The sequence below is a fragment of the Molossus molossus genome, unplaced genomic scaffold (genome assembly GCF_014108415.1).
Source record: "Molossus molossus isolate mMolMol1 unplaced genomic scaffold, mMolMol1.p scaffold_m16_p_4, whole genome shotgun sequence".
Taxonomy (NCBI): Eukaryota; Metazoa; Chordata; class Mammalia; order Chiroptera; family Molossidae; genus Molossus; species Molossus molossus.
Window position 1 is genome coordinate 20,149,206 of NW_023425377.1, and position 13,083 is coordinate 20,162,288.

Consider the following 13,083-nt stretch of genomic DNA (forward strand, 5'->3'; position numbering starts at 1 on the left):
GACAGCCAGCTTTGAAAGTGGTAACAGAACCGAATGGATTTGTTGGAGGCCTCCTGATGAGAGCTAATGGAATGGCCTGTGGACTGGAAAAATCACAGAACCACATCATCTTAGTGCTTAGTTCATTGTGCAGTTCCAAGATTTGTTTCATGGAAGGATGCTAATAAGTGTAAAATGAAAATAAATGTTGAGAAACACAGATTTAAATAAGTTACTTTGGGGGAAGTTCTTCCCAGACCCTTCGAAAGAACAATATTCACTGAGAAGTTCCAGGAGGAACTTTAGATGGAGTATTTCTAAAATTAATTGCCCGTGAATACCTAGGCATCAACAGGGACCGTGTGTGTGTGGGATGCACACAGAGCGGGAGATGCTCGATTCACCGACCTCATTTTACAGATTAGAAACTCGGTCCAGAGAGGAAAGCGGTTTGTGCAAAGCAGCAGTGTTTGAGCTGGTCTCACATTGACTGGGAGGTTGGGAGCTGAGTTCCAGGTCCGGGGAAGTTACTGGATCTCTGCAGGATTGGCCTCGGGCAGAGCTGATCCGGGCAAGTCCACCTGGCTTTTCTGCCCTGTGACTCACTGACCACGAAGCCTTAAGTGAGACAGTTGTCTTTTCGGATATCGATTTCCTCATTAAAAAAAGAGAGGCACAACATCGTTTTGGTCTTGCCTATTTGACAGGATTGTCTTGTGAGGGTCAAATGAATTCTAATGTGAGGGTACTGCGAACTGTGAGCATTTCACAGGCGCTTGGAATTATTTATTAAACTGACATCTTGGGACAGTGCCTCAGAATCACCTGGAGGGCTTTGAAAAGACAGGTGGCAGCGTTTCTGGATTCAGTGGGTCTGGGGTGAGACCCGAGAATTTGCATACTGATGCTGCGGGTCCTCACACTTCGAGAACCTGGGAGATCCCCAAACAAAGTATGTGGTGTCTAGAAGCAGTCCCGGGGAAACAGTCAACAGTTTTGATGCAGTAAGTAAAAGTGAAAAGTAAAGAAAATGGTCAGGGATGGAGAACTACTGTGAGCCAGGCACTGTGTGAGTGAATACTCCCTACCCCAGCCCCGGACGAAGGATTCACTTCTCGTGTTATTCAGAGGAGTCCGGTGGCTTGCAGGAGTCATGCAGTCAGTAAGCTGGCAAAGTCAGAACTCAAGTTCAGGTGTCTGTCTGCAAAGGTCACTCTCTTTCCACTTCCCTCAAGGGACAGCAAGAGAGTCACCTGTGAACCAGGCACGAGGCCATCCCCATATAAGAAGCGGAAGCTTCATTTGCCACCCGTGGCGTCTGAGAACGCAGAGGCGCTTGCTGTTCTCGTCACCTTACAGTCCAGAGCATGAACGAGGTGATTCTCACTGAGGTCGCATATCCCAGCGTGGGGTACAAAAAGCCAGCCTGGCCGCATGTCCCGACTCGGCTTTTACTAGCTGTATGTCCTTTGCCAAATTACCTAACCTCCCTGGGCTTCCCCGGGGTCCTTATCTATAAAATGTGGAAAATAATCATATCCACCTTCTGGGGTTGTTATGACGAGGACATGAAATGATGTGGGTGAAGTACTTCCCATGGCCTCTGACACATTGTGCTGAAATGCTCCGACTGCAGGAGTTGATGAGAACAAGGGAGGAGAACAAAAGGAAGAGGGAAGGGTCCCTGATTGACTTAGCTATTTAAAAGACACCCCCAAAATACATCTGGAAGCCTCCAAATGCACTTTTTCTGACCTCACTGGTTGGTTGTGGCTGAGAGATACTGCCCCAGATTCTTCTATTCTTCAGGGAACAGAAAAGAAAAGCCAATGACAATTAAGGGAAGGTACCCGATGGAGCTCATGGAGTCTTCAGAATACAATTTGTACTGAGCAGAGGACAGCCCAGGCAGAGGGAGGGCTGGGGGCTGAGGCCCCCAGAGGTAACTGCTCTGTTACTGATAAGCCAGTGCCTCATCACTGCTTGGCTCACTGAGGGCTTGCCCTCCGGATGATAACACCATTGTTCTGCCCTATCATAGGCCTTCTATTAAGGGAACAGTGGGGTGAAGATGAAGATGAATGCTAGTGAAGGTGACAGGTTCACAGCAGTTGCCATGGGGATGACCTTACAAGCTTGGGGGTGATTCCCATGGAAACCAGCCTCCAGATGCAGCATTAACCATCCAGGTCTCTATCTTTCCTCAGTAGAGCTTCCCAAATTGAGAGGCAGTAGAGGGAGGAGAAAGGGCAGAAACACATCCCACCCCTCGATTTATTAACCGTCTTTCCAGGTCCTCTCAAAAGCCACCTTCCTGGGGAAGATTTTCCTTATTCCATCTCCTTGTTCTTAGAATTCCCTTCGTATGGCTCTCATGGCCATCACGACTCCTCTTACCTTGATATAGACAATGAGATTTTAAAAGCTCCTAAAGGATGGCTTTATCCTGAGCCGAACTCAACACCAACCTGGGCTCAGCGTGTGCTTCAGCTCAGAGACCCACCTGCACCCTTTCATTTCTGTGAGCGCACCTGGGCTCTTACATTGCCGTCTGCCGTTCTGCTCAAGCACTTCCATGGTCTCCCAGTGCCCAGTGAGTCAGTCCACACCTTCCCCTTAGCATCCCTCACTCACACGCATCCCTGGCACTCCTCACCCAAGCCCTTTACAGAAATGACCAGTGTTTTCTTACTCTTCTCTTACACGTTACTTGTTTCCATCACCATTGTTATACTTTAGAAATTCCTGGGTTCCTTTCTCTCTGTCTGAATACGGCCACTTTTCAAGTTCCATATCCATATCAGGGGCTAGATAAACTCATGTTAGCCTCTTGCCTGAACTTTTACTATTCCTTATTGTTGTCTTTTCTACCTGATAAAATCTTAACATCCTTGGGGGATAGGGATCAGATCTTTTACTTCTTTTTTTTTTTTTAAACCTTTTGTTTTTAAATATTTTTTTTCTTTATTGATTTTCAGAGAGAGAGGAAGGGAGAGAGGGAGAGAGAGAGATGAAAACGTCGATGAGAGAGAACATTGATTGGCTGCCCCTGCACGCCCCCCACTGGGGATCAGGCCCACAACCTGGGCATGTGCCCTGACCGGGAATCGAACCGGCAACCTCTTGGTGCATGGGTCGATGCTCAACCACTGAGCCACACCGGACGGGCAGATCTTTTATTACTCAATGATTCCCTAAATATTTAAAAATAACTCAAGCACTCAGTGGCTTCCCAGAAGTGCTTCAATTTGTGGAAGATTTTATGGCAATTGTTCATGGCATTGTCTTTAGTATAGTGAGTGATACAAAGATGAAGTAGACAAGCCCCTGTTACACGGGTAACCATTACACAAGTCAGGGTAAGCTATAATAGAAGCAGAAACTAAGTTCTACAGAGGAAGGCAAGGGGAGTTAAGAAGGGGAATTTGTACCTGTTATGGGGAGAAAGAAATGAAACCTTGGAAAAGGTAATATTTGATCTAGGTTTTGGAGGAGGGATAGATTTTAGAGGTGTAGAATGGGAGAGAGCACGCTAGAGAACACAGTGACTCAGGAGGTGCACTGGAGGAAACGTAAGGTGCAGGAGAAGGAAGTACTGGGTCACGTGATGAGAGAGTTGGATCTGGGTGCATCTAATACCAGGGAAGAAATTTATGTTGAGGGAGCCATAAATGACTTTGAGTCATAAGTGACTTCATGTTGAGGGAGCCATACATAAGTAACAGCTTATCTTGGTCATAAGATTGTGCTGTGTTTGGCTGAGGGAGCTTGGAACAGGGACCTGAACAATGAATGTCATTAAGACGTCGGATTTTGGACTCCTCATCTTTTCATTGGCAACAATACAAAATACCAAATTATGGAGTTTAATAGTCATTTGTGGGCATAGCCAGCCAATCACCCAATAGTTTCCTTTCAAACCATCTGCCTCTGCTCTGAATTTCCTACCCTGTGGGAAACTTACTCCATAGACCAGCTCCCCCACCATGCCATTCCAAGCCTTTGTGTCGGGGTCGCGGGCTCCGTATTTTCCATCGCTGACTATCTCAAGACGGTAGGAGTAGCCCACGTGCTTGGCAATCTCTGCCGCCAGCTCTACACAGTAGCCCTCGTAACGGTCATTGCCCTCAAACTGGTTGGCATTCTTCTTAAGCATCACATAAGGGTCTTCCTGGTGGAGAAACGGGGAGACAGAGAGTGTAGGTTATGTGATCACTCATGGGTAGGGAGGACTTTGGAGTAGCAGAGGAGATGTCACCAACACTGGTTAACTTTGGGGAGGTCCCTTTAGCCCCTAGATCCACTTCTTGCATTTCTGTTCCTCCATTACGAAACTTCTTGGGTTAAGGATGTAAATGGTTAAAATAAGAATGTTTCACCATTGAGATGTGGTGCATGACCCATCAAATTACGTTCCAGGAGTTCTTGTATTTTTGGAAGGTACCTCTGGGGGCACTGTGTTGGGGATGTGGACCCTAAATAGGCTCTAGACTTGTCATGATCAATCATTGAAAATCATGGAGTCTCACACGTGTTATATGTGGGGAACCTATGTTTAAGTGACTTATCCAGGGGCACAGTGTGAACTCATGGCAGAGCCAGTTTGGAAAGAGTACCTCTGACTTCCAGGAAATCTCTTTTTTCACTCCCTCTTTCTACCGATGGCACTGTTTTGGCAGGAATGACCAGCTTTCACTCCTGGGGAAAACCTTTGTGTGGGTCTTGCGTGCATCCCGATAGCCTCGGTGAAGGGGTGAGTACTCACTAGGATCGTGGTGACAATGTACGTTCTATTCTGGACACTTGAATTATCTCCCCCGGCTTGAGCATCAGTGGCTGCAGGGACAAACTTGTCATCTTCATTCCAGTAACCAATCTGTTAATAAGAAGAAGGTAGTGACATAAGTTAAGCCAGGATCTGAGAAATGGTCCTATTCTGACAGCTCCTCCAGTCTACTTTGGAAGACTTGACACACACATACATGTGGCTCCAGAATTAACGAGTGACTGGTTCAGATAACCGGGGCCTAAGGAGCTCAGAGAAGCAGAAGCCAAGTGTGAGAACCTAGGCTTTGAAAGAGGCAGCAGAAAGAGGCAGGGCTTAAGGTCGTAAGGGATGAACAGGTTGGACCCAACCCTTTTAGATCAGAGAGATTATGAGCCAAGATGTGAAGGCAAGAGTCTGCCCAGATAGGTAAGTTTAGTGGGTCTGGGGTGGGAGACTGGGTTAGTGCTGAGGGCAGTGGGCACTTCGATCAAGGTAACAGAAGGATTAGAAGGCCAGGCCACACAGTGTAAACTTTATCCTGAAGGCAACAGGAAGCTATGGGAGGCTTGGGAAGAGCAAAATGGCATGGCTCACACACACACACACACACACACACACACACACACACACACCCATCCCTGCTTCTGTTTCTGTCTATATATGTCTTTAGACAGTTGTGTTGTGTTTTGTAGTCATTCTTCTGGCTATGGAAGTAAAGGGCAAAGAGGAAGGAGAACTTGAGGTGCGTATGCAGAGGAATAAACAGGTCTCCCAACAACCAGAACTCAGTTCAGGTTCACAAAAACCTAGGCACGTGCCAATGGTCCTCTCAAATGTCACCTGCGCCCTGATGTCATTCCCAGTCCCCTCAGTTGGAAATGATCAGCTCTCCCTACACTATCACTGCTGTTAGCAACAACAATAATAATTGCTAGCATCGATTATATTCTTGCTGCGTCAGAGGCTATGAGTTTTGTAATTGGATGTCATTTCATCCGGCTTAGGGGCTTTCTTTAGCTTGGCCAAGGTGATGCAGCTGGGGAGGGGCTGAGCTCAGCCCGGAAATGTGGCCATCTGTCTCCAGAGCAGCTTTTCACTGCTGTGCTGTTCTCGCTAAGAGAGGACGTGGCCCTGGGCTGGAAATCATATTAGTTAACATTTATCACGTGCTTATTGTGTTTCAGGCACTCTTCGAAGTGCTTATAGTGTGTTAGCTCCTTTCATCCACACAAAAACCTAGGAAGTGGGTAATTATCATTCTCATTTCACATATGGAGAAACTGAGACGTGGAGAAGTGCAGTCCTTTTCCAAGGCCACAGGAGAGTCACGGAGCCAGGAAGGCTGAAGGCAGGGCCAGGCCCTACCCTGCACCAGCTCGCTGCCAGCCGGCGCTTGGGTGCCCCGTGTAGGTCCCCACTGGGCTGTGGTCTAGCAGTTTGCAGCTCTGTCCCATTTCCCATGATGCCGTGGGTCCTTGTGGACCAGGCGGGAGGTCTCATCATTGGAGGAGCCCTTCTTAGCATGCACCTGCTTTCACAGAGAAGCAGCACAGGAAATGTTGGTTGAGTGAATGAGTGTGTCCAACATGGAGACCGTTGACCACACTGGTGCTGAGACCTTTCAGAGGCCCAAAGGGGCGGCCATCTCTCAGGACACTGGGTCAAGGTTGACCCTCAGGGTAGGCATGAGCATGGTGTTGCCTGTGGGGGCACTTTTAGTCAGCATGGACGGAGACATTTCTCTCTAGTAACACAGGAGCCAGAAACTCAGATTTCCCGAAGATCTGAGCTGGAAAAAGCCTGAACAATCATCTCTTCCAAACCCTTCCTTGTACAGAGAGGAAAACAGGCTCAGAGACCAGGGTACTGTGACAAAAGCACAGTGCAGTGTGCCTCCCTCGTGTTGCTCGGCTGGTGCCCGATGGGGCCCCAGCATCCGTGGAGCCCCTCAGCACCCTCCCGGGAGGAGGGGGACAGTCCAGGGATGAGGAAGAAGCTCAGCCATGAGCTCGGCCTTGTATCTATTTCACATACCGGAATTCCCCTTACGAGTTCATTTTTACAAGGAGCCCTCTGGCTGAAAAATAAATGTTTAAAACCACTATTGTAGCATATCATGAGGCAAGTAAAAAAAATTTTCCTACTCCTTTTACAACATTTAACTCTTTCGTTCCTCACACTGTATTAATAGCACAGGCAGGTTTGGGATTATTTTCTGTTTTACAGATGAGAAAACCGAAGTTTAGGAGATCAAATCATCTATCTTGTAAGAAATAGATTATGTGGAAGATTAGTGGCAGAGCATGGAAATTAGGTCATGGACCTCACAGGTAAGGTTACGTAATATGATCAGGGCAACCTTAGGAGAAGGTCTGGCAAATATAAATGTCGTTCCCCTGCCCCTGTTTCCTTCTCTTGAGCCTTTTCTTTCCTCCCTTTCTTCTTTCCTTCTTTTCTCTTCATGGTTAGTCAGAGGTTTAGCTGTTCCTATTCAAACTGTACAACCATCAGTACAGAGAAAATTGCATCTTTTGACAGGTAACTAATTTCTCTAAAATCTACAGTGTATTAATTCGTATTATTTTAAAAAGTGGGAGCTTGACAGTCAAGAGATTGATCTTGAGTATGAGCCGCGTTTGGTTTAAAAGGCAGACTTTCCTAATTACCACCTAGATGACACAGGCTGGTTGCTTGAGCTTCATGGGCCTCAGTCCCTGCTTTGTAGAATGGCCACGACAAGAACACCTGTCTTGTGTTGTACACGCTGTGAGGACTGAATGCATGTACAACGATGAGCCTTGTGTGTAGTTCACATTAAGTTGTCAGGATAAACAATAATATTCTGTTCAGTAGAGTAAGGCCTGCTTGAAAGTTAATAGGCTTCTATACTGTAAGAGACATTTCAGTTTCAATTTGCTATTAACCATTGTCAATCACCACAAGGCATATATATTGTGGAGTATTTTCCAAACACATTTGACAATGTAACCTTATATACATGTGGAATATCATAGGCTCAGTGGTCCCCAAACCACAAAACACTGCTCCAAAATATCAAGTTATTTTGATAAAAGATAGGAGAAAACCAAGTAAGATAAATCTGTGCAGACTAGATTTATATGACTTAGAAGGAGACTTTAATTGTTAAGAATAGTGGTCCTTCCCTAGAGGGCACTATGTTAAGTGAAATAAATCAGAGAAAGACAAATACCATATGATTTCACTTACATGTGGAATCTAGCAAAAAAAAAGCTAACAAACAAAATAGAAATAGACTTATAGATACAGAAACCAGACTGATGGCTGCCAGAGGGGAGGGGAGTCGGTGACAGTGAAAAGGTGGAGGGATTACAAATTACAGATTACAAAATAGCCACGGGGATATAAGTACAGCATAGGAAACACGGTCAACAATATTGTGATAACTATGTATGGTGCCAGGTAGCTACTGGAAAAATTAGGGGATTGATGCTGTATAGTATATAATTGTCTAACCATTATGCTGTATACCTGAAACTAATACAAAATAGTATTGAGCCCAGCTGGTGTGGCTCAGTGGTTGAGCATCGACCCATGCACCAAGAGGTCGCCAGTTCAATTCCCAATCAGGGCACATGCTCAGGTTATGTGCCCAATCCCCAGTGGGGGGCATGCAGGAGGTGGCCAATAGATGCTCTCTCTCATTGGTGTTTCTATCTCTGTCTCTCCCTCTCCCTTCCTCTCTCTAGAATCAGTAAAGAAAACACACATATACACACACACACAAACAAAATAATATTGAATGAAAAAAAATTTTTTAAATAAAGAGTTTTAATTAAAAAAACAGCAACAACCCATAGTGGTCCTTCAAAGCTAGCACTAGTATTAAACTGAGATCTATAAAAATAATTGAATAGCTCGGCCTATGTATAGCTTCTTTGATATTAAAAACTAGAGAAATAGTTAAATGTTATATTCAAGCTTATTTTATTCCTAACCCTTCTGTAGGAAAATAAAACAATATCACCAGTCAAAAGAGGGGGGTGGTGCCAAGACCCAGCTTGCACATCATGTAAGCTAGCAAGCTGAGAAATCTGGTCCACAATTTAATGAGAAAAAAAAAAAGCTGGCAAAAATTTTTAAAGAGACATCGCACTTCAGAAACGAGAGAGCAAATTTCCCTTTCTTAGAGAAATGGGTTGGATTATCATACAGCACTTTGATTCTCTACTGAGAATGTGCAGGAACTTTGATTCTCTCTGAAAGTAAATCAGAGCCAGTAGTTGGGCAAAGACTGGGGCCCACTGTTCAGGAGAGGATTTAAATAATTCTGACAGCGAGAGGTCTTCTCCTGGGGCCAGTTATAATTTTTGATCTCCTGTTTCCCATCTACCTCTAACGATTCTTTTAATGTAGGAAATGAGTCTAGATCAGATTTTTTAAAGTAAATGAAGCCTAAAAAGGAGATAATCATAGAACAGTTAAATTCAATTGATCTACCTTGCACGGTCATTAAATCAAATTTACACATTTGTATCTCGAGGCTGCCTTTGAAGCCACCGCCTCCTAAGTCCAAAAATAAGTCCATTATAATACATTTTAAAAAAGTGAGTTGCGCCCAGCTGATGTGGCTCAGTGGTTGAGCGTCGACCCATGCACCAAGAGGTCGCCAGTTCAGTTCCTGGTCAGGGCACATGCCCAGGTTGTGGGCCAGATCCCCAGTGGGGGGCATGCAGGAGGTGGCCGATCAATGTTCTCTCTCAGCGATGTTTCTATCTCTCTCTCCCTCTCCCGTCCTCTCTCTCTAAAATCAATAAGAAAAAATAAATAAAAATAAAAAGTGAGTTGTCTACTGTGGCAAAGACAACTAGATGACCACCAAGCACAGAGGTGTTGGTGAAAGTGGCTACCTAGCCAGCACTTTCATTTCCCAGCCTGCCTTGCATCAAGGTGGGACTGGTGACTGAGTTCTAGCCAATGGGGTACAGCACCTCTCTCGTAGCCTGGCTCCCCAAGAGCTCCAGCATGGTTTCCACTTTCTTTCTTTCCCATCTGGAGGCTGGATTGATAGCCAGAAAAACCCAAGCAGATGGTGAAGCCTCCATGACCCTGAGTCTTCACCAGAGATCTCAGCCCCAAAACTGGTCGCCAGGTGAACAAGAATTAAACTTCTAAATTGAAGATGTAATCAAGACTCTCCCAGCAAACAAAAGCCCAGGCCCGGATGGCTTCACTGGGGAGTTTCACCGAACATTCAAAGAAGAACTAACACCCATTCTCCTCAAACTATTTCAAAAAATTCAAGAAGAAGGAAGACTTCCAAACTTGATTTATGAAGCCAGCATAATTCTAATTCCAAAACCAGAAAAAGACACTACAAAGAAAGAAAACTACAGACCAATATCCCTGATGAACATAGACGCCAAAATCCTGAACAAAATACTAGCAAATTGGCTCCAGCAATACACCAAAAAAATTATCCACCATGACCAAGTGAGATTCATCCCAGGGATGCAAGGCTGGTACAATATTCACAAATCAATAAACATGATACACCACATAAATAAAATGAATAATAAAAACCACATGAACATATCAATGGATGCTAAAAAAGCCTTCGACAAAATCCAGCATCCATTTCTGATAAAAACACTCAGCAATGTGGGAATAGAGGGATCATATCTAGACATAATAAAGGCCATATATGAAAGACCTACAGCCAACATCATACTCAATGGGCAAAAACTAAAAGCATTTCCCTTAAGAACAGGAACAAGGCAAGGATGCCCACTTTCGCCACTCTTATTTAACATAGTACTGGAAGTCTTAGCCACAGCAATCAGACAGGAAGAAAAAATAAAAGGGATCCAAATTGGAAAAGAGGAAGTGAAATTGTCATTATTTGCAGATGACATGATACTATACGTAGAAAACCCCAAAGACTCCATCAAAAATTTACTAGACTTAATAAATGAATTTGGCAAAGTAGCAGGATACAAAATTAACGTCAAGAAATCGATGGCATTCTTATACACCAAAGATGAACTCACAGAAAGAGAAACTAAGAAAACAATCCCATTTACCATTGCGGCAAAAAAATTAAGATAACTAGGAATAAACTTAACCAAAGAAATAAGGACCTATTCGCAGAAAACTACAGGTCATTGAAAAAAGAAATAGAGAAAGATATAAAAAAGTGGAAGCACATACCTTGTTCATGGATTGGAAGAATTAACATCATTAAAATGTCCATATTACCCAAAGCAATCTATAGATTCAATGCAATCCCCATCAAAATACCAATGGCATACTTCACAAAATTAGAACAAGTACTTCAAAAGTTCATATGGAACTAAAAAAGACCTCGAATAGCCACAGCAATCTTGAAAAGGAAGAACAAAGTTGGAAGGATCACATTACCAGATTTCAGGTTATACTACAAAGCCACTGTAATCAAAACAGCCTGGTACTGGCACAAGAACAGGCATATAGACCAGTGGAACAGAACAGCGAACCCAGAAATGGACCCAAGGCAATATGCTCAATTAATATGTGACAAAGGGGGCAAGAGCATACAGTGGAGTAAGGACAGCCTCTTTAATAAATGGTGCTGGGAAAATTGGATAGCTACATGCAGAAAAATGAAACTAGACCATCAACTTACACCCTACACAAGAATGAACTCAAAATGGATAAAAGACTTAAATGTGACTCACGAATCCATAAAAATCCTAGAAGAAACTGTAGGCAACAAAATTTCAGACATCATACGCAACAGAATTTTCACTGATACATCACCTAAGGCAATAGAAACAAAGGAGAAAATGAACACATGGGACTACATCAAACTCAAAAGCTTCTGCACAGCGAAAGATACAATTATCAAAATGGAAAGGCTACCCACTGTATGGGAGAGCATAATTGCCAATAATATATCAGATAAATGGTTAATTTCTAATATATATAGAGTGCTCATATAACTCCACAAAAAGAAGACAAAGAACCCAATTAAAAAATGGGTAAAGGAACTAAATAGACACCTCTCCAAACAGGACATACAAATGGCCAAGAGACATATAAAAAAATGCTCATCATCACTAATCATCAGAGAGATGCAAATTAAAACAACAATGAGGTATCACCTCACACCTGTCAGAATGGCGATCAACAAATCATCAAACAACAAGTGTTGGCGAGGGTGTGGAGAAAAGGGTACTCTAGTACACTGCTGGTGGGAATGCAGACTGGTGCAGCCACTATGGAAAACAATATGGTGTTACCTCAAAGAATTAAAAATTGAACTTCCATTTGACCCAGTGATCCCACTTCTAGGAATATGCCCTAAGAAGCCTGAAACACCAATCAGAAAGAATATATGTACCCCCATGTTTGTAGCAGCACTATTTACAATAGCTAAGATCTGGAAACAGCCCAAGTGTCCATCAGTAGACGAATAGATAACAAAGCTGTGGTACATACACAGGTGCTATGCAGCTGTAAGAAAGAAAGATCTCTTGTCCTTTGAGACTACAAGGAGAGACCTGGAGAGTATTATCCTGTGTGAGGCAAGCCAAACAGAGAAAGACAAGTATCATATGACCTCACTTATTTGTGGAATATAATGAACATAACAGTCTGAGGAATGGGGTAGTCCCAGAGACGTGGAGATGGGGTACAGACTGACAATCCCCAGAAAAGGGGGTGGTGGGGGAGAGATAAACCACAGAACTTATATGCATGTATGCATGAACAGTGGACATAGACAACAAACTGGGGACAGGGCAGGGAGAGAGGGGGAGGGGGGAATCAGTGGGGGAAAAAGGAGAAACATCTGTAACAAAAATTAATAAAAAAGAAAAAAAAAAGAATTAAACTTCTATTGCATTCACCTGAGATTTCAGAGAATATCTATGACTGCACCTGGAGTTATTTGAACTACACACTTAAAGAACTTAAACTTAATATGTTTATGTGTGACTTTGCGTTCTGCTTGAGGTGTTTTTTCAGTAAATTTGTTGGTATTTTATTTTTTCCTCACTTTTCTGGCAGATCTATGAAAATATGGGCCAGAGCATTGTGCTCCCTGGTTTCCCAGCAACATTCAATAAACTGCCCACTCATGTAACAAACAATCTCTTACTGTATTTGCATGTGCTTACTGGGGACATGGTATATAACACACCTGTGGTCCCTGCTTTTAGACATCTAGTCCTGCTTTTAAATGTTTTAATATTAAGGAGGTGGAGAAGAGGGGAGGAAAGAGAATACGTATCTGGGCCAGGAGTCTGCACACTTTATCTGTAAAGGGCCAGATGGTGACCGCTGTAGGCTTTCTGGGTCCTACCGGCTCTGCTGCA

The 13,083-nt window shown here is 43.8% G+C and overlaps 1 protein-coding gene across 2 annotated transcripts in view; it reads right to left on the reverse strand.

Moving 5' to 3' along the window:
- GRIA1 (glutamate ionotropic receptor AMPA type subunit 1) overlaps nt 1-13,083 on the reverse strand; it is a 306,836-nt gene that overhangs the window by 95,796 nt on the left and 197,957 nt on the right. For both annotated transcript variants that reach the window (XM_036240090.1, XM_036240091.1), the window contains exons 9-10: nt 4,745-4,855; nt 3,944-4,150 (exon numbers count right to left, since the gene is read on the reverse strand). In XM_036240090.1, the coding sequence (XP_036095983.1) occupies nt 3,944-4,150; nt 4,745-4,855 (318 nt within the window). The remainder of the gene's footprint in view (nt 1-3,943; nt 4,151-4,744; nt 4,856-13,083) is intronic.